Source organism: Pongo abelii, chromosome 8 (genome assembly GCF_028885655.2).
Source record: "Pongo abelii isolate AG06213 chromosome 8, NHGRI_mPonAbe1-v2.0_pri, whole genome shotgun sequence".
Taxonomy (NCBI): domain Eukaryota; kingdom Metazoa; phylum Chordata; class Mammalia; order Primates; family Hominidae; genus Pongo; species Pongo abelii.
In genome coordinates, this window is record NC_071993.2 from 28,704,329 (window position 1) to 28,726,729 (window position 22,401).

At 35.8% G+C, this 22,401-nt stretch overlaps 1 protein-coding gene across 9 annotated transcripts in view; it reads right to left on the reverse strand.

The window, feature by feature from the left end:
* The window catches only part of MPP7 (MAGUK p55 scaffold protein 7), a 258,770-nt gene that overhangs the window by 65,500 nt on the left and 170,869 nt on the right, over positions 1 to 22,401 (reverse strand). For all 9 annotated transcript variants that reach the window (XM_054522122.1, XM_024254266.2, XM_054522123.1 and 6 more), the window contains 6 exons: positions 14,697 to 14,828; positions 7,949 to 8,030; positions 6,983 to 7,068; positions 3,534 to 3,608; positions 3,134 to 3,330; positions 2,596 to 2,660 (listed from right to left, as the gene is read on the reverse strand). In XM_054522122.1, the coding sequence (XP_054378097.1) occupies positions 2,596 to 2,660; positions 3,134 to 3,330; positions 3,534 to 3,608; positions 6,983 to 7,068; positions 7,949 to 8,030; positions 14,697 to 14,828 (637 nt within the window). The remainder of the gene's footprint in view (positions 1 to 2,595; positions 2,661 to 3,133; positions 3,331 to 3,533; positions 3,609 to 6,982; positions 7,069 to 7,948; positions 8,031 to 14,696; positions 14,829 to 22,401) is intronic.

Below are 22,401 nucleotides of genomic sequence, written 5' to 3' on the forward strand. Positions count from 1 at the left end.
GATATTAACTGAAACCCTATAGTTCCAGAACCATCTTCCATGAACTTTTCCTCCATGCAAACTCAAGTTATGGTGATACACTACAAATGAAATAAAGAGCAAAATAAAGATTAAAAAAAGAGCAATAACGAGCAATCGCTTCGTGAAAAAAGTTAACTGGCTAATTTGATAAATGGTATTACGTGACTAAATTCATTATTTCAAATCCGATATTTGCAATTTCCTCCTAGATGTTAAGTACACTTGTAAAAATTAGTGGATAAAGTTTTTATCACTGTATTTTAAAAATAAATTTATAAACATTGACATGATAGAATTATTCTTCCTTTATAAATTTTAAATTAAATCAGAAACTTTTTTAAAAACCCTATTCTATTAATATTCAAAATCATAAAAACAAAAGATTTTATACCAACTTGCTGATTTTCTTCATAGCATTTTCCTATAATTCAGCAAAGGGAATGATAACGTAAGTTTCCTATTCCAAAACCCTAAGTACCAAATATTGAAATCCAGAAAGTAGTGGATCAGATGGCCTTTACAAGTTTTAGTTATGTAAAGAATCATCATCAAAACATAGGCTAAATGTTTTTAAATGCCATTTAAAATATTCAGAATCAATACAATGATTTATGCATAACTTTTAACTTTATGTAAGACAATATTCAAGGAAATTTCAAGTAGAATTTCAATTCTTTGAGAATAAAGACATTAGCTGCCTATTTAATTGTCACAGAAACATACTGTCTCTCTGAACAAGGCCATATCTGTTATACGTTTATGATTTAATAAGGATAATTTTGACCAGATTTATTTGAAAATAAATAACATATATAAAAACAAATAATGCACCTCTCAGTGAATGAAACTCTAGTTTAATAAAAAAGAGAGAGAGAAGAGAGGAAGACCAGCAAACATTTCTGAATGGTATTCAAGAGGCAGAAAAGGCAAAAAAAAAAAAAAAAAAAATTAGTCAAATGAGGACATTTCAGTAAAGATAAATGCTAGAATAAATATTTATCAGATCCAAATACTGAAGTATTAACATAAAAAAGAAATTATGCAAATCAACAGACAAAAGGACTCCGTTACAATTAACACTTCTACATACACACACACACAAACACACATACCCCCACACACACCTCACCTTCATATGCATCTATATAGAAACCAGTTTGAAAGAGCTATTAAAAAGCAATATATTCCTTTTGTATAGTTCTTTTAAAGAAATACATATACACTTATCAAAAATTTTCAATCAATGAAAATATATAATAATATCAAACTGTAAATTTCTAAGTTGCCTAGGACTGAAAAAGAGTTGAGTATGGATCCAGATTCGAGTATAATTACATTTATTTCATCTTTAAGTGACACATATCTTATCCCACATATACCAAATATATTAGAAATGTGTAAGCCTCCTATTTAAAAATCCCTTTGAGAGCAAGTCAGGCAAGGAGCCTCAAAGCTCCTTTCTGTTAGTGAGTTAGCCAGTGAAAAGTCATCACGCTTAAGAACAGTGCAATATTCTCATGAAAGCTTTAAGTTTTCTGATGTCAGAAGACTTGTAGCATTCTGTGACAAGAGTTTTTTTCCTTGTGCCTAGACTTAATGCAGCAAGGACAAGCAGGCTTTTGAATCAGTACTCCACTTTAAGCATTTGCCTGCTTGTGAGATTTATACTCGACTACAGTTTGGCTCCCTTCTAATGTGATTCCTGGGCTATATGCTTCTGCAAACTGACAGAAATCACAGGAGATGTGAAATATGCAACAATACTAAAAACAGATGTTGGTGTAAAATTCCAGGGCCATTTATTTGGTCATTTTGCTGTTTAATGTACAGTTTCTATGCTGAAAACAAAGGGTTGGTTTTTTTCCTCTTAAAATACCTAGAACCATGAAACATCTAGGCTAGGTGGAACAGGGAATTTATGGGATACGGACTTGAAGAGGTGGGTGGGGGGAAATAAAGAAAAGCTGACAGAAGGTTAGGCTGAAAGAGAAAAAAAGTACTTAAATGCACACTATGTTTTTCAGTAGTCATACAGTAGCCATCCTTTGTCTTTCTCTCATTTTCTTTTAATCTAGTCTGGTGATAACTCCAAAGGGATAGGCTAAAGGTCAGAAGTATTATGATCTGGGGATAAGAAAGGAATTAAGAACAATCGGTCTTGAGCACAATTGCTTTTGTACCCAAGAAAATGGTAGATTTTTTTTCTCCCTAATCTTTACCAAGAAATACCTAACCCAAACTTCCTGGCTTTGAAGAAGTAAGAGCTGTATTTTAGGTGACATTTAATAAAATATCTATATTTGGAAATCAAAGACAGTAGTAGTAGCAGTTACTTTCTTAAAGAGTGAGTCATGAATTTATTATTAACAACCTCAACCTCAACCACCGCTTTCCTCAAAAGATTCATTTTAATATTCCAAATATGCATCTCATATTTGTTTGTCCCTGAGAAGTGATGATCCCAAAGTTATTGCTAGGGTAATAGGACCCTTTGTTCTGCCATGAGCACCTGCTTTAATAGTCAAAAATAAACATCAGGGTTTGGTTACTCTGCATTCTTATTAACAAACTTACATGATTTCCTGTTGGAAACTTTCAGGGGCTGAACCAATATTTCTGGTCGTCTCAAAGCCAATCTCCTGGGAGAAAGAAGGTCAACATACCTATCAATTTTCAGCACAGGTCCGAGGTGAATACAACATCAAAATACTTAGTCTTAAGAAAAAACTTAAAGGTTAGAGAAAAACATGAATGTAATGCAATAGATTCAAATTAAGAAACAATCACCCCCTTTCAAATTTTTGTAAATTATCTTCCCTCCCTCCAAAACCAATGGTCTTTTTTCCACCTTTCATATCAACATGGTTTCAAGATATTAATGTGCTATTTTCCATTTGCTTCATAACAAAAATCTAATATGACCTAGTACTGTCATATTATTTTTGGTCATTCATCATACTTAGTTAGACAAAACAGAAATCCAAACCCACGGGATAAAAAATTCTAAGGCAAGGTTTTATAGCATATTTTATCACATCAATGCTAGAATGATATTTTGCAGAGAACAAAAGGTCAGCTGGAGAAAAGCCATTATTATGTACCAGCAGCTCACCTTTCCTGGAAATGCTTTGAGGGGATCAAGCCTGCCCTGGGGTTGGCATCACCTTCGTGTTTCGCTTGCCACCAAGTTGCATCATCCTGGCTCATAATCTGAAGAATATCTCCCTTTTTGAAAGAAAGCCCAGCTTCCTTACATGGAATTGCCTTATCCTCATTAGGATTATAGTCAAAGAGGGCTTTGATAAACATCTGGAAGAAAAGTTTCATTAAAGATGAATAAACATAAAAAATAAACGTGAAATGGCCTATATTCTCCTAACTCCGACTCCAAACATAATAATTTTAAAACTGGCATATTGAAAGAAATGTGTTGTGACAAAGTGGATATGTGTTGGATGGAAAAACATGACTTCCCTCCCACGCATGAAAAAATGTTTTTAAGCAATAATTACCTTGCCTTCTTTCGATGGTGTCTCCTCTTTGATGCCGGGTATAATCTTAAATGTAATTGCTCCCTGAGACTGACCCTGGTATCAGATGAAGGAAGGAGTTATAAGAAAACCAGACCCAAGGAAGAATAAGGTAAAATAGGTAGAAAGTGAAATGCATCTGAAAATTTACAAGCTTGGGGCTTCTACTCTTAGATAGACTAAATGGAGGAAACTATTTTTGTAGAAATTCCTGTAATGTGAGAAAGAAAGCTCTGAAGTTTGTAGAATAAGTTTAAAAACATTAACTCCTAAATCCACTTTTACTTCCTGTGTACTTTTAAGCTGTCAAGTAAATACATTCCCATCCAAGTTTCTTCGAAATAGAAACACACAAAATATGCACAACGCCTTAAATAAACACAGTATTTAATGACTAGAATAGATAATGTATAAAGGTCTGGGTGCAGTGGCTCGTGTCTGTAATTCCAGTGTTTTGGGAGGCAAGGTGGCAGGATCACCTAAGCCCAGGAGTTCAAGACCAGCAATATAGCAAAACCCCTGTCTCTACAAAAAAAAAATTTTAAAAATTAGCCAAGCGTGGTGATGAGGCTAAGGCCTCTTGAGCCCAGGAGTTTAAGGCTGCAGTGAGCTGTGATCGCACCACTGCACTCGAGTCTAGGTGACAGAGCAAGATGCTTTTTTTTTCTTTTTTTTAAGAATAATGTACAAGGTTCAGACAGTTACATTTAAGTATCAGCATCCATGTTTTGGGGGACAAAACACCTATAATGTCAGTAGTGCAGTTATAAATACATGATTCAATTAGCGGCAATGCCCATCAGAAAAAAAAAAAAAAAAAGAACATTCATATCTATTGTATTCTGGTTAGTGAGTAAAATATCAAATGTAATAGATTAATTGAAAGATGAAAAGACTGAGTATCTATTCTAACTTCATTAAAATCAGTACCAGCACCCACAAATTTTTGTTATCTCAGATAGGATCTCTCTTTAAATATACTCTCATGTCATTCGCTGTCTCTCTCTTTTTAGCATGTATTGTAGCCATATTTAATTATTTATGCCATTATTTCATAAGATATGTTACTCCTGCTAATTTGTAAGCTCCATAAAAGCACTAAATACTTGGCACATTTGAAAGATATGAAAGGAAGGGGGGTAGGGCAAGACATATCTCTCTGAGTCTCACTATCTGTGGTGCACTGATAAACCAGGACTCCATTTATTTAAAAAAAAAAAAAAAAAGGCTCTGATGTGTACTGTCTGTCAATTTCCATGGTATAAATACTTTCACTATAGTCAATTTCAATTCACCAGCATGAAGTTGCTGAAAACTGAGGTGGGAAATGGTGCATCCATCATAGAGTCAGCTCTGGTGAGCCTTAAGAAGGCAGTTCTAGTGCAACACAGCAAGTTAAGTAAAATGGGATTCTGATAGTTTAAATAATAGAATTTTATAAAGGGTTGATTTATTTCAAAATGGTAATATCATTGCTTATTGTAGAAGGCGCTCACAAATCTTATAAAGAATTCTCATACTGTAATACTGAATTGCATTGGTAGAGAGAAAACAAAAGTCTTCTCTATAACCTCCTCTTATTTTTCTAGTTTGTGTCTGTGTTTTTTTTTTTTTAAATGGATCTATGGTCCTTACAACAGTGTCATTTATTAAGGACTCAATTGTTATTACTATTACTGCTGAGCCATATAGGTCTATCTCTCATTGTGATTGCCTCACAATAATCCAGCATACGGATGAATGATTATTTGATCAATGCAACTTTCTTGGCAGTTTCCGAATATTTTTGAAATATTTTGTTTATACACATTTACCAAATTATTGCTTGAGGATTAATTTCCAACTAAAGGGTATGCACATTTAAAATTTTGATAGTTTCAGATCTCAAAAAGTTCTATTAATAATTTATCCCATCCCCAAATCATAAAATATACCTATTTTCCTACACCCTGACCAACTCTAGGCATCATCAAGCTTTCCAGTCTCATATCCTGAAAATGCTTTGAGGGGATCAAGCCTGCCCTGGGGTTGGCATCACCTTCGTGTTTCCAGATATCTATGTTTTCTTTTGTAAAGTATTTGTCCATATGCATTGCTGATTTTTCTGTAAATGTTTTTCTTATGATTTTCATCATCTCTATATATTTTGAAATATTAGCCTTTTATTATATATATAGAAATATTTTTCGTACAATCTCATTTGCCTTTGATGTTTCTTTATGGCACCTTTCTTCTATAAACAAAGTTTTGAATTCTAGTAGACACATCTGTTATTTTTCTATTTGACTTTCATATCAAGGTTAAAAAGTCTTTTCCTACCTTATAATTATAAAAATTGTATATTACATTTTATTGTGCAATTTTTGTGATTTTTTTGCACTTATTTAATTTGTTGGGAATTTATTTTTATGTATTGTGTAAAACAAGCATTGGCCTTATTTTTTCTGAGTCATTAACCTGATACCATCTATGAAATATTCCATTGTTTTCCCACTGATTTAAAATGCCACCTTAACCATATACTAAATTTTCATATATACAGAGATCTGTTTCTGAGACACACTCAAACCTCTTCTAGTTGGTATAAGTTTCCAGTATGTTTTCATATATAAAAGAGAGAGTTTCCCTTCCTTTTATCTTACAAATGAACTTTAGAATTAATATTTCCAAGGCATAAAATAATTTTATTCAAGTGTCAGATTTCAAAAGACATCTAAATTAGTTTGACTAATTTGTATTGCTATGATCTATAGCACGGAATATGACTGTGTCAATGGGAGGAAGACAAAGATAAATGCATCCCCAGCCACAGTGTAGATGCCATCTGCTAAGTATAGACTTGGGACAGAGACAGGTACTAAACTCTTTTTTTTTTGAGACAAAGTCTTGCTATGTCGCCCAGGCTGGAGTGCAGTGGTGTGATCTCAACTCACTGCAACCTCCATCTCCTGGGTTCAAGTGATTCTCCTGCCTCAGCCTCCCAAGTAGCTGGGACTACAGGTGCCTGCCACCATGTGCAGCTAATTTTGTTTTGTATTTTTAGTAGAGACGGGTTTCACCATGTTAGCCAGGCTTGTCTTAAGCTCCTGACCTCAGGTGATCCACCTGTCTCAGCCTGCCAAAGTGCTGGGATTACAGATATAAGCCACCACACTCAGCCCTAAAACTCTTTATATATACTATCTCATTTAATCCTCAAAATACTCTAGATGGATAGTTACCTCTTATTCTCATTTTGTAAATGAAAACACTGAGGCATGAATAGATTAAGGTATTTTCCGAGGACACACGGGGATTAAGTGATAGAGCGGGGGTTCTAACCCTGCACTGCTTAATACAAATCCTGTCTATATCAAACCAAGTCTAAAAGTCTCACATACAGTGATTCAATTTAATTTTTATTGTACCTTTAAAAGAAATTTACAGCTTACCAAAATCTGTATTATTTCCTCAGGCCTTTTATCCTCCACTGGTATCCCATTGACTTCCCTAAGTTCATCACCAACGTGAATAAGACCTGAGAAATAAGAGATTTGGTAAATTAGCAGTGTTACCCACAAACGAAACTGTAATTTGCAGCTGTTTCCATAAGTAAAGCATTGTTAGGTTCCCTTAATACACTTAACGATTGGAAAGGAGACCTTCACACGTCTCAGGTTTCAGCCTCTATGCCTCTCCTTAGCAGTGACTCAAAGACCACAACACAGTAATGCTGGCCAAGAAATAGTAACAGCAGCTTGGTCTTTGTCTAGAAATGTACATTACTGATATCTTATACTAATATACTAATAAAATAATTTTTATTTATCTTAAAGGCTGCATGCTCTTAGTAGTACTTTTCGATTGAGAAACACAGAAACAAGATTTTTTTTTTTTTTTTTTTTTTGAGACAGAGTCTCGCTCTGTCACCCAGGCTGGAGTGCAGTGGCACAATCTCGGCTCACTGTAACCTCCGTCTCCCGGGTTCAGGCAATTCTCCTGCCTCAGCCTTGCAAGTAGCTGAGACTACAGGTGCCCGCCACCATGCCTAATTTTTTTTTTTTTGTATTTTTAGTAGAGACAGGGTTTCACCGTGTTAGCCAGGATGGTATTGATCTCCTGACCTCATGATCCGCCCGCCTTGGCCTCCCAAAGTGCTGGGATTACAGGCGTGAGCCACCACGCCCGGCCCACGAGTTTTAATATAGCTTTGGATGCTTGTGTACAAGAAGACCATAGAGTAATGTTTATCTATCATTTATTTAAATAGGCTCTCACATTTCAACACAGAGAAAAATACCTTATTACTTGTTCTGCTGTATTACATCCAAAGATGGTTATCCTCTTAGTTATCTATTGGAAATGCTACACACGAAACACGTGATTAGTCTGTACTTGGTTAACATTTAAAGTCTCACCACTTCTATCTGCAGCTCCTCCTCTCATGATTCTGGCCACAATGATTGCCCCGGTCTGCTCATCCTTCTTAATGGTAGCTCCCTTTTAAGACAAAAACAAAAAGCATTTGTGGGTAAATGTGTGTACTATGTGTTAGAAAAAGGGAGGAAATAAGGACATTGATCTGAAAAAAGAGAAAACACTACAAAAACAAAAAAAAAGAAATGAGGCAGGAAAAATAGACATCATGCCATTTGTCTTACAATGTCTATTCTCATGACTAGATAGAGGAAATTCTATCTACACAGCATCAAAGGGTTTCAGCCCAATTTAAGGATTTTTGAAATCTTCAACCTCTTCAAAACTGTGTAAAATAAACATATCTTCTTTCCATTATAAAAATACCTTGTATTTGAATGCTGTTTGGTTTTTATCCTTTTAAAGCAATTCTTCATTCATTTCATCCTTATAGTACTGCATCAAGAAAGTGGAATAGTGACAATTACACTAATAGACAAAAGATTCTATATGTTAGAAAACTAAAACCCAGATCATTTGACTTTTAGTTAGTTCAGTGATCCTTCTATCACCCTCAGTTATCATAGTAAAAAAATAAAAATTTAAAAATTTAAAAAAAACTTGGGTGATAATTATAAAGAAAAAGAAAAAAGTTAAAACCCAGAAATTAGTTATATTTGTTGCCTAAGTCTAAGACAAATGATTAGAAGAAAGAGCTCTTACTCCATGGTTTTAGTGAACTAGGATTGTACCTAGTACAAATAGAACTAAGTATTGGCATAAGATTAGGAAACAGTCTCAAAAAGAAGCCAAAAATTCTTCACTTACAGATACTCAGAAGCAAATTAACTGCTGCTTTGTAAGAACAACAGGCACAAGTGGTTACTTTGAAAGACTTTCCATGACTTTCCTTTTAAGAATCTGGCATTGGTTTTGCAAAGCCATCCAACATTGCATAATACTGCTAAAAAGGTATGCTTTTCAGTGGCAGCAGAATTCATCCAAAAGAAGTGAAATTTTTCTCGAGTTTGTCAGTAAACACATTTATATCATTAAAGAACAGATATGTAAACAAAGTAAGAGTCCATCTGTAATAAGTATCCTTTATCTATAACTATCAGATACATAGCCAATAATAGTAAAAAAATCAAAGAATTAAGTGATAGGCATTTTACGGCATTTTTCATCACGTATGCATGTATTCAAGGCCAGAGACTTGAATGAGCATCTCTCCATGGTCATAAAGCTTAGACTCACCAATTACTGGTATTTTCTGCTTTTATTTCCATTTCTAACTTGTTTCCAAAATGACTGGAAATGTAATATTCTCAATATAACTAATTCATTTGATTAAATCAATTTTCATTTTCCTTAATGACATGTCTCAAATTTTCCCACCAAATATGCCCAACGGCAGAAAAGCCTAGTAATCTAAGTTTACTTATCCATAGTTTCTGGATGATAAAGTGAATATTAAATGGTCGTAATTTGTCTAAGATCAGATAACTAGTATATGGAAAAATCGGGACTTGTTTAAGGTAATCTGACCAGAGACACAATCATTCATCTCAATCATCATCCAATACTGCTTAACCTCTATCTTCCCATAAGCTTTTGTTCATAAGTTCATTCTGTCCATGAGTTCATTACTCTTGGGGGAGACTGTCTCTAAAAGGGGGATCACCAATTCCTTCCCTCCTTGTATGTGCATGCCATATTCCCACATTAAGTGGTAAAAATGGTTTTGAGGCTTCAAAGGCTATAAGAAGATCTGTAGCTGCCACTCGGGCCTCTTGAAACACTTGCTCTATATGCGAATCTCACTGCCATGTAAGAAATCATGACCGCTGCTATGCTCTGAGGAATCCCAAGCTAGCCAAGTAAAGGTAACACTTAGAGAAAGAGATACTTGGCCAGCCCCCAACCTTCCAGCTCCAAGCCCAGGTAACAGTTGTGTAAATGAAGGAGCCCTCAGTTGACTCCAGCCACCACCATCTGACTGTATGTATGAGGAACTCCAAGTGAGAACCTCCCAGCTGAGCTCATCAACCCCCAAAATAATATTGTTTTAGCTACAACATACAGCCGTGGTTTATAACATAGAATTAGTTAAGTGGAACCAATCTCTCTCTGTACTATGGACTATACAGTTTTTCAGTATAGGGCTATCTAACCTGTTTGTTGTACTTAATGCTAGTTCCTTTGACTTATTCTGTATTCAATGAAGTTGACCAATGTTTATTGAGAACTTACTCTGTGCAAGGCACTGTTCTAAGGGCTTATAATAAACTGATGAAAAAGAAAAAATTGTCTGCTTGAGTCTCATCCTAATGGGGGAGACAAGACAATAAACAAGAGATGGAATAATTACATACATTATACACTATGTTAGAGGGTTAGTCTGTTTTCACACTGCTGATAAAGACATGCCTGAGACTGGGCAATTTATGAAAGGAAAGTTTAATGGACTTACAGTTCCATGTGGCTGGGGAGGCCTCACAATCATGGTGGAAGGCAAGGAGGAGCAACTCACATTTTACATGGATGGCAGCAGGCAAACAGAGAGCTTGTGCAGGGAAACTCCCGTTTTTAAAACCATCAGATCTCGTGAGACTTATTCACTATCACAAGAACAGCATGGGAAAGACCTGACCTGTGATTCAATTATCTCCCACCAGGCCCCTCCCATGACACGTGGTTATTATGGGAGCTACAAGATGAGGTTTGGGTGAGGACACAGAGCCAAACCCTATCAGGTGGTAAATACTGTGGGGGTGTGAGCAGATGTAGGGTAGGAAATAGAAGACCAGGATGCCAGGGCAGGTGGAGGAAAGACAATGTGAAGACACAGGACTCACTGAGAAGATGATGTCTGAGTGAATAAAGACTGGACGGAGGTGAAGAAGTTAGCCAATGGGAAGGAACAGAAGACAAAGCCAGTGCAAATGTGCCAAGGGGGAGGCTGTGAATAAAATGCTCAAGAGTGAGCAAGGCAGCCAGTGTGGCTGGAGCCCAGTAGAAGAGGAGATGAGGTCAAAGGCAGAAGGGAGTCAGCTTATGTGCTTTATGAGTCACTGTGAGGACACTGGGCTTTACTCTGAATGAAAGAGGGAACATGCAAGGTTGTGAACAGCAGGAGGGGCACAACCTAGGAGGACCACTCCACCCACTGTGTTAAGAGTGAAGGATGGCAAAGGCTAAAGCAATGAAATTAATGAGAGGTTAATACAGGTTGGGGATCCCTTGTCTGAAATGCTTAGACCAGAAGTGTTTCAGATTCCAGATTTTCTTTTCAGATTTGGGGACATTTGCATTCTTATTGGTTGAGCATCCCAAATCCAAGAATATGAAATCTAAAAGGCTCCAATGACCATTTCCTTGGAGCTCATGTCTGCACTCAAAATGTTTCAGATTTTGGCACATTTTGGATTTCAGATCTTCAGATTTGGGATGCTCACTCTGCACAATAATTCAAGGGAAAGATGATGGTGGCATGGATCTGACTGGCAGGAGTAGAGGTGATGAAAGGGGATCTGGATATATTATTGGTGGAGTCTAAAGGATTTCCCAATAGATTGCCTATGGAATGCAAAAGAAAGAGAGGGATTAAAGATAGGCTCAACGTCTTTTGGCTGAGCAGCTGGAAGGATGGAATTGCCATCAACTAAAAGGGGTTAAGACAAGGGTGGAACAGATTTGGGGACAAAGATCAGCAGTTTTTTTTTGGATATGTGAAAACTGAGATGTCTATTAGACCTCCAAATGGAGATAACGGATAGATGGATATACGAATTTAAAGATTAGAAGAAAAGACTGGAAGAGAAATAACCTTGGGAGTCTCTGGCACATAGATGCTTTTTAAAGCCATGGGCAGGATAAAATCACTTTTGGAATGTGTAGATAATGCAAAGCACTCCAACGCATAAGGGTCTCATTATAGACAGAGATAAGTGCCCTGATAGAATCTTCTTGCTACCCCCCTGATTCTACTTTGCTTGGAGGGTAAACTACAGACTTGAAGAACAATCTCTCACTTTCTAGATGATACTACCACTTGAATCAATCTTCACTTTGAACCTTTCATTCTTGAAGACTTCTATTTCCATATTGCTTTCCAAACCTCTCTTACCACAATTGTTTGATGTATTCCCAGTGCAATATATTTGCATGAAAATAAGATCAAATCTCAAAAAGACAGAGCACATTACATGTGATACTGTACAAAAGTCATCAATCCTATGGCATAGTCTGCCAACACAAGATAAATTAAAATTGGATCTAATATTTTAAAAATTACTTACTTTCCTACATAATTATTTTGAATTTATTCTATGTGATTTTGTTTTAAAAATAGAGTATGGAGAATTTCAAGTTAGACTGAAAAAAGAAATTCCGGTTAGATTTTTCTTAATTATTAATTCTGTAAAATGGTTTATAAAAGGGGACTGCTTACTGGGTTATCATGATTTCCTTAAACAAAAAATTTATCTCCTATAGAATTGCTTGAACCCAGGAAGCGGAGGTTGCAGTGAGCTGAGATCGCGCCACTGCACTCCAGCCTGGGCTACAGGGTGAGACTTCGTCTCAAAAAAAAAAAATTACTTTATTTATTTCCTATAAACTGCCAATATTGCAAGGTCTCCTCAAGTAGGTGGCACAGTGAATTTCAGATTAAGCCTTTGAAACAAGTGTTTTTGAAGTGTGATCTACCAAAAACTTGCACCAAGAACATCTGAGACACTTTTTAAAATCAAGATTCCCAGGCACCAAAAAAACTCTCCTGATATAAATCCCTTGGGATTCAGCTCAGAAATCTGCATTGTAAGTAAGCATCTCAGGTCATTCTTCCAATACCAAAATCTGAGAACCACTGTTCTCAACGAAGCAAGAGGACAGCCCATGCAAGTAACACTGAGAATTTAGGATTGAAATCTACTCACCAACAAACAGAATTTCATTTTCAAGGGATCTTGCCCCTCAAGTAATCACCCCTTTTCCTATCCATTATCTAATACCCACATGACCTGTCTTCACAGCCTGTTCTCTGAGGTAACCATTCTCTCCTTGAGCAGATGCAACCTAGCTTTTATCTTTTAAATATTAACTAGAATATAAATTCTAATATCTTTTAAATATTAGATGGAATATATTCTAATATCTTTTAAATATTAGAATATATTCTAATATTTACATAATGTTTGCATAATGCTTCAGAACTCATAAACCATTCCAAACACATTATATCTTAGCTGATGTTCAAAAACACTTGCAAAGAGGTACATTTCCTGATTTTCTGATAAGGAACCTGAGGCTGAGATGGTGAGTGGTTTGCTCGATAGGATACAGGGCAAAGTGACAGAATCCCAACTCCCACTTTGGTCATCTAGGGCAAGCTCAGTGTTCATGTCACCACATTATGGATCCCAATAAACAAAATTGCATTTTTAGATAACACTGGTAACCTACCCCTTGGTTGCCAAATGTTACAGCCTTTCCTCATGAATCACTTGCCAAGTATTTCCTGACCATCCACTTGCTAGAATTCTATTTCAGCTTAGCTTCCAGCACTTTGCCTACTTCTGATTCTCATGATTGGGGCTCATTCTCCTAAAGATGTCTTTGACTCTTAATCTTCTCTCTGTGTGTTTTTCATTGCACTTTGACAGTCTTGTGGCTTCTCCAACAATTCCCCGAACTAACAAATGTCATTTGACTGATGTTAAATAACAAATTTGTTGAAAGTATTTTCTATTTTTCTGGGTAGTGTATTTTTCAAACTTTAAATTTGTTCACACAATAATCTTACTTTACCTTAACAATAATTGCAAAGATAATACACTAATTATATATTTGAATGAGAAAAATTTCAAGACAAGTAATTCTATTCATTTGATTTCATATTCTAATATTTAAAATGACATTTTAAATCTTAATACTTTATTTAAGAAATAGCTAACAAATAATTTTGGAAATTTCTTCATTGCCATTAGAGGTTCTATTTTTCTATATTAAGCTTTTTTTATTTTTAAAAATAGAGCTACTTGGACATAAAATAAAATTAAATTAAACAAATTTAAGTTCCATGCCTCCTGACCAAATAAGATCTTCAAAAGATGTTTATCAAATAAATTAGATGTTTACTTCACTGAGACTTCTCAAAAGTTTTGTTGGACCTGCTGTAAATTGGTTTAAATTTAAAAAGCAATTGAATTAAGTATATAAAATAAAGTTGCGTTCCCATAGACAATAGCAATTTTTTTTCTTTTATTATTATTATTATTATTATTATTATTATACTTTAGGTTTTATGGTACATGTGCCCAATGTGCAGGTAAGTTACATATGTATACATGTGCCATGCTGGTGTGCTGCACCCACCAACTCGTCATCTAGCATTAGGTATATCTCCCAATGCTATCCCTCCTCCCTCCCCCCAACCCACAAGGAGCAATTTTTTTAAGTTGTACCATTTAATCTCAAATCAGCCATGCTTGGTACATGTTACGCCTTCTTTCATAAATGTCAACAGGTTACATTTTCAAAATCATTGCTATTTAAATGTAGCCAATAAAATGTCTATTAAGCTTCATTTTCATTTTTCAAAAGCATGTTCTTTAGACATCAATGTTCCATTTCTTTTAAAGTTTGAAAACATAGAGGAAGCATATTTTAAAGAGAGTTATACATGGTATGCACCATCAGATTTGGCCCTATCATGATATCTACTCATATCTGAGCACCAAAACTTACCAGTGGTTCTCTATTTTTGACCAGACGGATTATTTTTACTGAGTCTTCCTCATCGTCAATATTTTCAGGCATAGGAGGCAACACTGGGTCGTAATTCTTCTGAGCCACAGTATCATGTACAGAGAGCAAAGCCTGTAATATTCAAAGGTTGATTTAAATAAGTAAATATACATACTTATATATTATATGTAATATATATAAAATTTCAAACACATCAAACTATAAGGAAAATCAAAACAGTGTTATGGTTTTGACATAGTAGCGGTAATAAGACAGTTACTTGAACAGGTGACTCTTACAAATGGAATGGGAAACAGTGCTTGTCCACAGAGCAGATGGCAGCCCTACTTAGCAGCCACCTCTGTCCCCAGTGTCACTGATGTATGTAAAGAATCAACAAATAATCTCCTCTAAGTTGTACATTCTCTGGTTTATCCTTAAAAAGGTAGCAATTTGGGGCAAGAGTGCGGGGGATGTTACTTCTGGAGGAAGGGAGAACATGAGGGCTAAAGATGCAATGTCAAATAGAGTCTGAGAATATTCTATATTTTGTTCTTTCCTACTATTTTTTCTCCTATTAGCAGAAAATACAATGATGATCAATATGACAGATTCTTTTGTCTTTTTCCTCACTTTAATTGTGTGTGTAATTGGTGACTACTATGTGTATAAAAGAATAAATGTAATTCTACACCAAAGATGAAAAGAACACCAGAACTTTGACATGTCACAATTCACTATTTTAGATGAGCGGGTTTTGGACTTTCAACACACTTGACCCCTAATAAGCAACACCACTATTCATAAATTACTCAAGCCATCCTTGAATCCTCTCCTCTTACTGACATTCTCAATAACCAATATATATTCTATTTTTTAAAAACTTTTTTTAGATACAAGGTCTTGCTCTGTTATGCAGGCTGAAGTTCAGCAGTGGGATCATAGCTCACTACAACATCAACGCCTAGGCTCAAGCGATCCTAATTCCCCAGCCTCCTGAGTAGCCAGGATTACAAATGCCCCAATGCCCGGCTATTTTTTTAATTTTTTTTTTTTTTTTTTTTTTTTAGACAGAGTCTCGCTCTGTCGCCCAGGCTGTAGTGCAGTGGTGCAATCTCGGCTTACCGCAACCTCCACCTCCAAGGTTCAAGCAATTCTCTGCCTCAGCCTCCCGAGTAGCTGGGATTACAGGTGCCCACCACCACGCCTGGCTAGTTTTTTGTATTTTTAGTAGAGATGGGGTTTCACCATTTTGCCCAGGCTGGTCTTGAACTCCTGACCTCGTGGTCCACCTGCATCGGACTCCTAAAGTGCTGAGATTACAGGCATGAGCCACGGCACCTAGTGCATATCCTATTAAATCTACTTCCAAAATATACCTAAAGGTTTTCTTTTCTCCACTTTAGATCAGAGATTGGTAAACTACAACATCTGTTTCTGTAAATCAAGTTTTACTGGAACACAGCCCATGCTCGTTCATTTATCCATTGTCTATGGCCACTGTCATGCTACAGTGGCAAAGTTTAGCAGGTGGAACACACACTTTTTACATAAAAAGCTGTCAGGTCTCTGGTCTAGATCATGGATGCCCTCATTTTTTGCCTGGAGCACTCCAGTAGTCTTTAAATGGTTCAGCAGCATTCAACTCTGGCCCATTTTCAAGTCCACAATTCACAGTGTAGCCAGAGTGATTATTTTAAAAACTTAAATCACGTAACTACCCCTTAATAGCCCTTCTAAAGTTGCCCATCAATTGGGATGACCAAACTCTCCAGGATGTCCTAAAAGTCCTGAATGCCTCTCCAACCTTATCTTACACTGCCCTCCTCCTCACTCAACTTGAATAACTCTTTCTCATAGAGGTCTGGCCAAAACATTACATAAAAGCAGATCCCCTGGTGACTCAATCCCATAGCACCTTGTTCTTTGCCTTCATACATGTCCATAATTTATAATCATATGTGCATTTTTATGTTTATATGGTTAATATTTGCTGTCTATTGAAACAGAAGCTCTAAAATGGCAAATAAATAGTGTCTGTTTTAAATCAAACTTTTGAATTGACTATAACATATATACAAAAAGTACAAATCATAAGTGTATAGTATAAAATTTCAAAAATGAATATGCCCAAATAAACACCCCCAAAACAAGAAATACAACATTAACCAAACTCCAGTAGCCCCCACTTATGCTCATTCCTAGTCATCATGCCCTCTATACCCCCCAAAGTGGCAATCTTTCCCTTTATTTGAAAATTATTTAATTAGAATTACAAATGAGTATTCATTTTTCCCTAATATCAAGTTAGTGAAATTCACCCATGCTGTTACTTATGGTAGAAGGAATTCATTTTTCATTGTTATATAGTTTTCCAGCATATAAACATGTTACAATTTCTTTACCCATTATGCCTTTGAGGGGCATCCAGGTTGTTTTCAGTTCTTGGCTAGTATAAATAATGCTGCCATAAATGTTTCATATCTTTTGATGCATACATATATATGATGTTATTTAAGTATATTTAAGACTAGAATGTCTGGGTCATGGATATACAGTAAGCCCATTCAACATTAGTAGTGTTTTTCAATTATACTTCTACTAAAAATGTGAGTTCTAGCTTTCTAACATGATCCCAAACATTTTACATTATTAGTCTAAATTTGGCCATTCCAAGTATATAGTGTTATCTCCTGTGGCTGAAATGTTCATTTTTCTTAAAATGAATGAGAACGAAACCCACTTGTGTTTACTGGGCATGTGTGTCTCTTGGTGAGATGCCTCCTCAAGATATTTGCATGTTTTTTTATTGCATCTTTTTCTTATTAATTTGTAAGAACTATTTATAATATGCTGGACCCAGTCTTTATCAGTTACATGTGCTAGAAATACAGTCTCCCTTTTGGTAGCTTGCCCTTTCACTCTTCTTCTTGGTGATTTTTGCTCAATAAAGGATTCTAATTTTAATGAACTCAATAAATGTTTTTTTCCTTTGTGGTTCATGCTTTTTGTATCCAACAAGAGTTTTAAAGGGGAAGAAATAAACAACATCAAGATGATAAAATAACTGGGAAGATAATGGCTGCAAATTTTTAAGAACCGATGAGAGAAAGACTCTAAAGGTTCAGGAAGCCCGATATATCCTTTAGGAACAAGGAAAGATAAAAAGAAACCTATGCTTAATACATCACAGCAGAAATGCAAAATGGCAAAGGCAAAGAGAAGATCTTAAAAGTACTCAGAGCAAAAAAAGACAGATCATGAGAAAGGAAAGAAGAAAATTGATTGACAGCTGATTAACAGCAGCAGTAGACACCAGAAGACAGTTCAAATACCTTCAAAGTGCTTAGAAAAAATAATAGCCAGTCCAGAATTGTGTACCCAGCAAAAGTATCTTTCAAGAATAAGGATGAGGACCAAGATAAGGTTAGCAGGAATCCACCTGAAAAAACTAGAAACTAAAAATAAATAAAAATAAAGGATAATGAAACCATAGTTTTCAAAGATGCTGGGCATCAAGCAACAAAGGACAGAGATCTCTGAGAGACAGGAAACAATGTGAGCCTACGATTGCCCCAGCATTGCAGCCTAGAGTTTCCAGGCTGTGATGGGGAAAAAGAAACACAGGCAAAACTCAGTGGTCTCCTTGAGTTGGGAAAACACAGCTGGGAATCCAGAGACGTCAACTGACTAGGTTCTCAGGGAAGCCTATAGAAGAGGAAAAGGTGGCAGACACAGAATTCAGGAGATCTGTGGGAGGTCTCCCTTGAGTCCTGAGCAAAGTCCTTAGCCATGGCATGCATATCAGAAAACTACCAGAAAGAATTAGAGCAGTGGCTCTTAACTGAGGGTAATTGTACTCCCTTGGAGCCATTGGCAATATCTGGAGACAATTTTTGATTGTCTTAATTTAAAGGATGTTACTGCCATCTACTGTATTGAGGCCAGGGATGCTCCTAAACATTTGTTCGTACACAGGACAGTCCCCTAAACTCCAGAAACAATTATCCAGCCCATAAATGTCAATAATTCTAAGGTTGAGAAACTGCATTACAAGGAATAATCCCTGAAGTCTGCATAGGGCAGAAATAGTTCTTGTTCTCATCAGTTAGCAGGAAAAACCTCATAATTCATAGGCACTGAGAAGAGTTATGGGATGGGTATTGTCTCAATAGTAGAAAAAATAAGCCCAAGATTTAATGCTGCTATGATCTCACCAGAAAAAAAGCTAAAAATAAGCCTCTGAAAGATCAAAATGTTTCCAAGTAATTTAACTGTATAACAAAATAAAGCTCAAGAATACTATCTATAGCAGGGGTCTTCAACCCCAGGCCACAGACCAGTACCCGCTTATGACCTGTTAGGAACCGGGCCGCACAGTAGGAGATGAGTAGTAGAGAATGAGCAAAGCTTCATCTATATTTATAGCTGTTCCCCATTGCTTGCATTACCACCTGAACTCTGCCTCCTGTCAGATCAGCAGCAGCATTAGATTCACATAGGAGCGTGAACCCTATTGTGAACTGAGTATGTGAGGATCTAGGTTGCATGCTTCTTATGAGAATCTAATGCTTGATGATCTGTCACCGTCTCCCATCACCACTACATGGGATCATCTAGTTGCAGGAAAATAAGCTCAAGGTTCCCACTGATCCTACATTATGGTGATTATGTAATAATAATAGAAATAAAGTACACAACAAATGTAATACACTTGAATCACACTGAAATCACTCCCCAAACCCCCATCTGTGGAAAAACTTGTCTTCCATGAAGCCAATCACTGGTACCAAAATGGCTGGAGAAGGTTGATCCACAGAAACACAAAAATACCCAGCATCCAACAAGATAAAACGCACAGTAACTGGTACTCAATCAAGATAAAACTCACAATGACTCAAAATTACTAGGTATGCAAAAAAAGCAGAAAGTACTGCTCATAATGAAGAAAAAATGAAACACTGAAACCAAATACTGAAATTACACAGATGATAAAACTGGATAAAACCAAACCCTAAAATTACACAGATAGCAGACAAGAAAATTAAAAGTTATTATGTAACTGTATTTCAAATGCTCTAAAAAGTTAAAGACTGAACATGAGATATGGAATATATAAAAATTAGTCAAATCAAACTTCTAGATATGGAAAGTATGAAATAAGAAAAAAGTATACTGAATGAGATTAATATAGATACTGCAGAAGGAAAAGTAATCCTGTAGAATAAGCAACATAAGCTGTCCACAATGAAACACAAGGAGAAAATACACTGAGAAATTATGAACAGGACTTAGTGATCTGGGGAACTTCTTTAAGTGGCCTAATATATATGTTAACTGGCATCTCCAAAGAAAGGAGGCAGTTGCTGGAAACTATTTAAGGAAACATGGCAGAAAATAGTCCAAATATGACGAAAAAAGTATAAACCCCCATGTTCAAGAAGCTCAATGTACCCAAGCACAAAGAAAACATAAAACACCACTAAAATGCTTAAAACCACGAAGAAAATATTAAAATCATCCAAAGGAAAAAAAAACATTATATATAAAAGAATAAGGATTAAAAACGATAGCACACTTCTCATCAGAAACAATGTGGGCCACAAAACAGCAGAGCAACATCTTTAAAATACTCAAAGAAAAATACTGTTAACTTAGAATTCTATACCCAGCAAAAATTTCTTTTAGAAACGAAGGGATATTGAAAAGTTTTGAAAAACATACAAAAGCTAAAAGAATTCACCACCAGAAGACTTGCATTGCAAGAAATGTTACAGGAAGTCTTTCAGACAGGAGGAAAATGTTGGCAGATGGAAATGTGGGTCCATACAGAGGAATAAAGAACACTGGGAATATCTACTATCTGTGTATCTATGGCATATCTTGCACATAGTAAAATAGAGATAGCTGAATAAAATGTTTTTAAATGAAACAATTATGATAATTAACAGGCAATATTAAGAACATCAGCTAAATATTTTTTCTCCTTAGCTTTGTTCCATGTCTGCATTCCAAAATAATTTCATAGGCATTAAGTTTGTAATTTTTAATAACTTTGTTTTACAAATATTGTTAGATAGCAACATTTTTAATTTTGGACAACTAAAACAAATTTTGCATTTCATTATCCTGTTTCAACTGAGGTGATTTTATTCTTTAATATACAGACTTGCCTTTCAAAAGGCAACACTTAAATGGAAATTGTGTTTCCATATGCCAGAGCCACCAATCACAACTGATGGGTTTACCTGTTGCTCAGAAGAATCTGCAGGAAATTGAACATTAGGCCTTGTAACTCATCAGACTCACAAGCACTCACTGCACTGGACCCCCTGGAGTCAACTTTATGTTATAAGTATCTGTCAGGTTCACAGAATTAAGTGTCTAGCTTATAAGGATGAGCAACATTGATTTATCCCTCCAGAAGGAGCTTAACTTTTTCCTTCAGCTTGCTTTAATGAAGCTTCATCCATCTTGCATGCTCAGGCAGTGAGTAATTTCTCTTAAGTGAATGTTTGGAAGCTAAAAATTACAACAAATCTTCTTATTTTATTGCCTTTTAAAAAATCTACCAAATTTTCCATGACTTCCTAAATTATAATGCCATATTCTAGAGATGATGTCACTTCACTGTTTTATCAAAAGCGAGCCCCCGGAATGATGACTCATACAGGTTAATTTGCCTTTAATGTGGCAATTTGATGGTTAGAAGTGGTTCTGATTTATTAATGACTATCTTTACTCTCCCTAGAAACAAAGTCTCTATATAGAACAATAGCCCTCCATCAATGCCCCTAAATGCTACCAACATTATTGATTTTGCCTATTTCATCACTGCAGGAAGTATTCACATTCAATTAATCTAGTTAGGCCTTTGGCTACTTACTTTTACATTTTCAGACATCTATTGTTTCTTTTATACTGCATTTATTTTCCCGAACTGGATTTTGTAGACATTATTGACTAATAAGAATAATCTATTTTTTAATATGGCAATTGACTGATCAATTCATTCTGGGTATAATCTTTCAATTTTTGACAGTTCTCCAGTGACACTATTGTTACAGAATGACAAGTCATTTCCTAACTATCAAAGACTTGAGGGTAACAGGTTATACAAGAAAAGTGTTGGCATTCTTCTGAACACAGCATGAGATTCCTAAAGAGTAAAATGAACAAAATCACAATCTTATACTATTATGAATTAAAGACTATGAAAGAAAAGTTTGAATGTCATATAAATGTACAGAACTATCTTATATGTAGAGACAAAGAAGGCTATAATGGAATAAAAATTCCACCAAACATTTAATAATTCACATTGAATTCCATTTACTGGGAATCCCAATGTTGCAAGCACAGTGCTATGTGCTAGAAACAAAGATAAGAAGACCATCCTGTGTATCATGAAGTGTGGCAGACTGCCACTGTTACTACTTGAGACCGTCATTACAGCAGTTACTACTGTTACTGCCTGAGACCCTCATTACAGCAGTTACTACTGTTAGTGCTTGAGACCCTCATTATGAGACTGAATGAAGGGACGAACATAGAAATGATAACAAAAAACAAAAGAAACTATTTTATGGAAAGGGCCAGGGGAAGAAGAAGAGAGCTCCCTGCTTCTAGTGAGCAAAGGCAGCCCCTGAGCTTCTACCACCCTTTGTATTTATTGGGTAGAAACAGCATGGAGGAGGAGGTAATG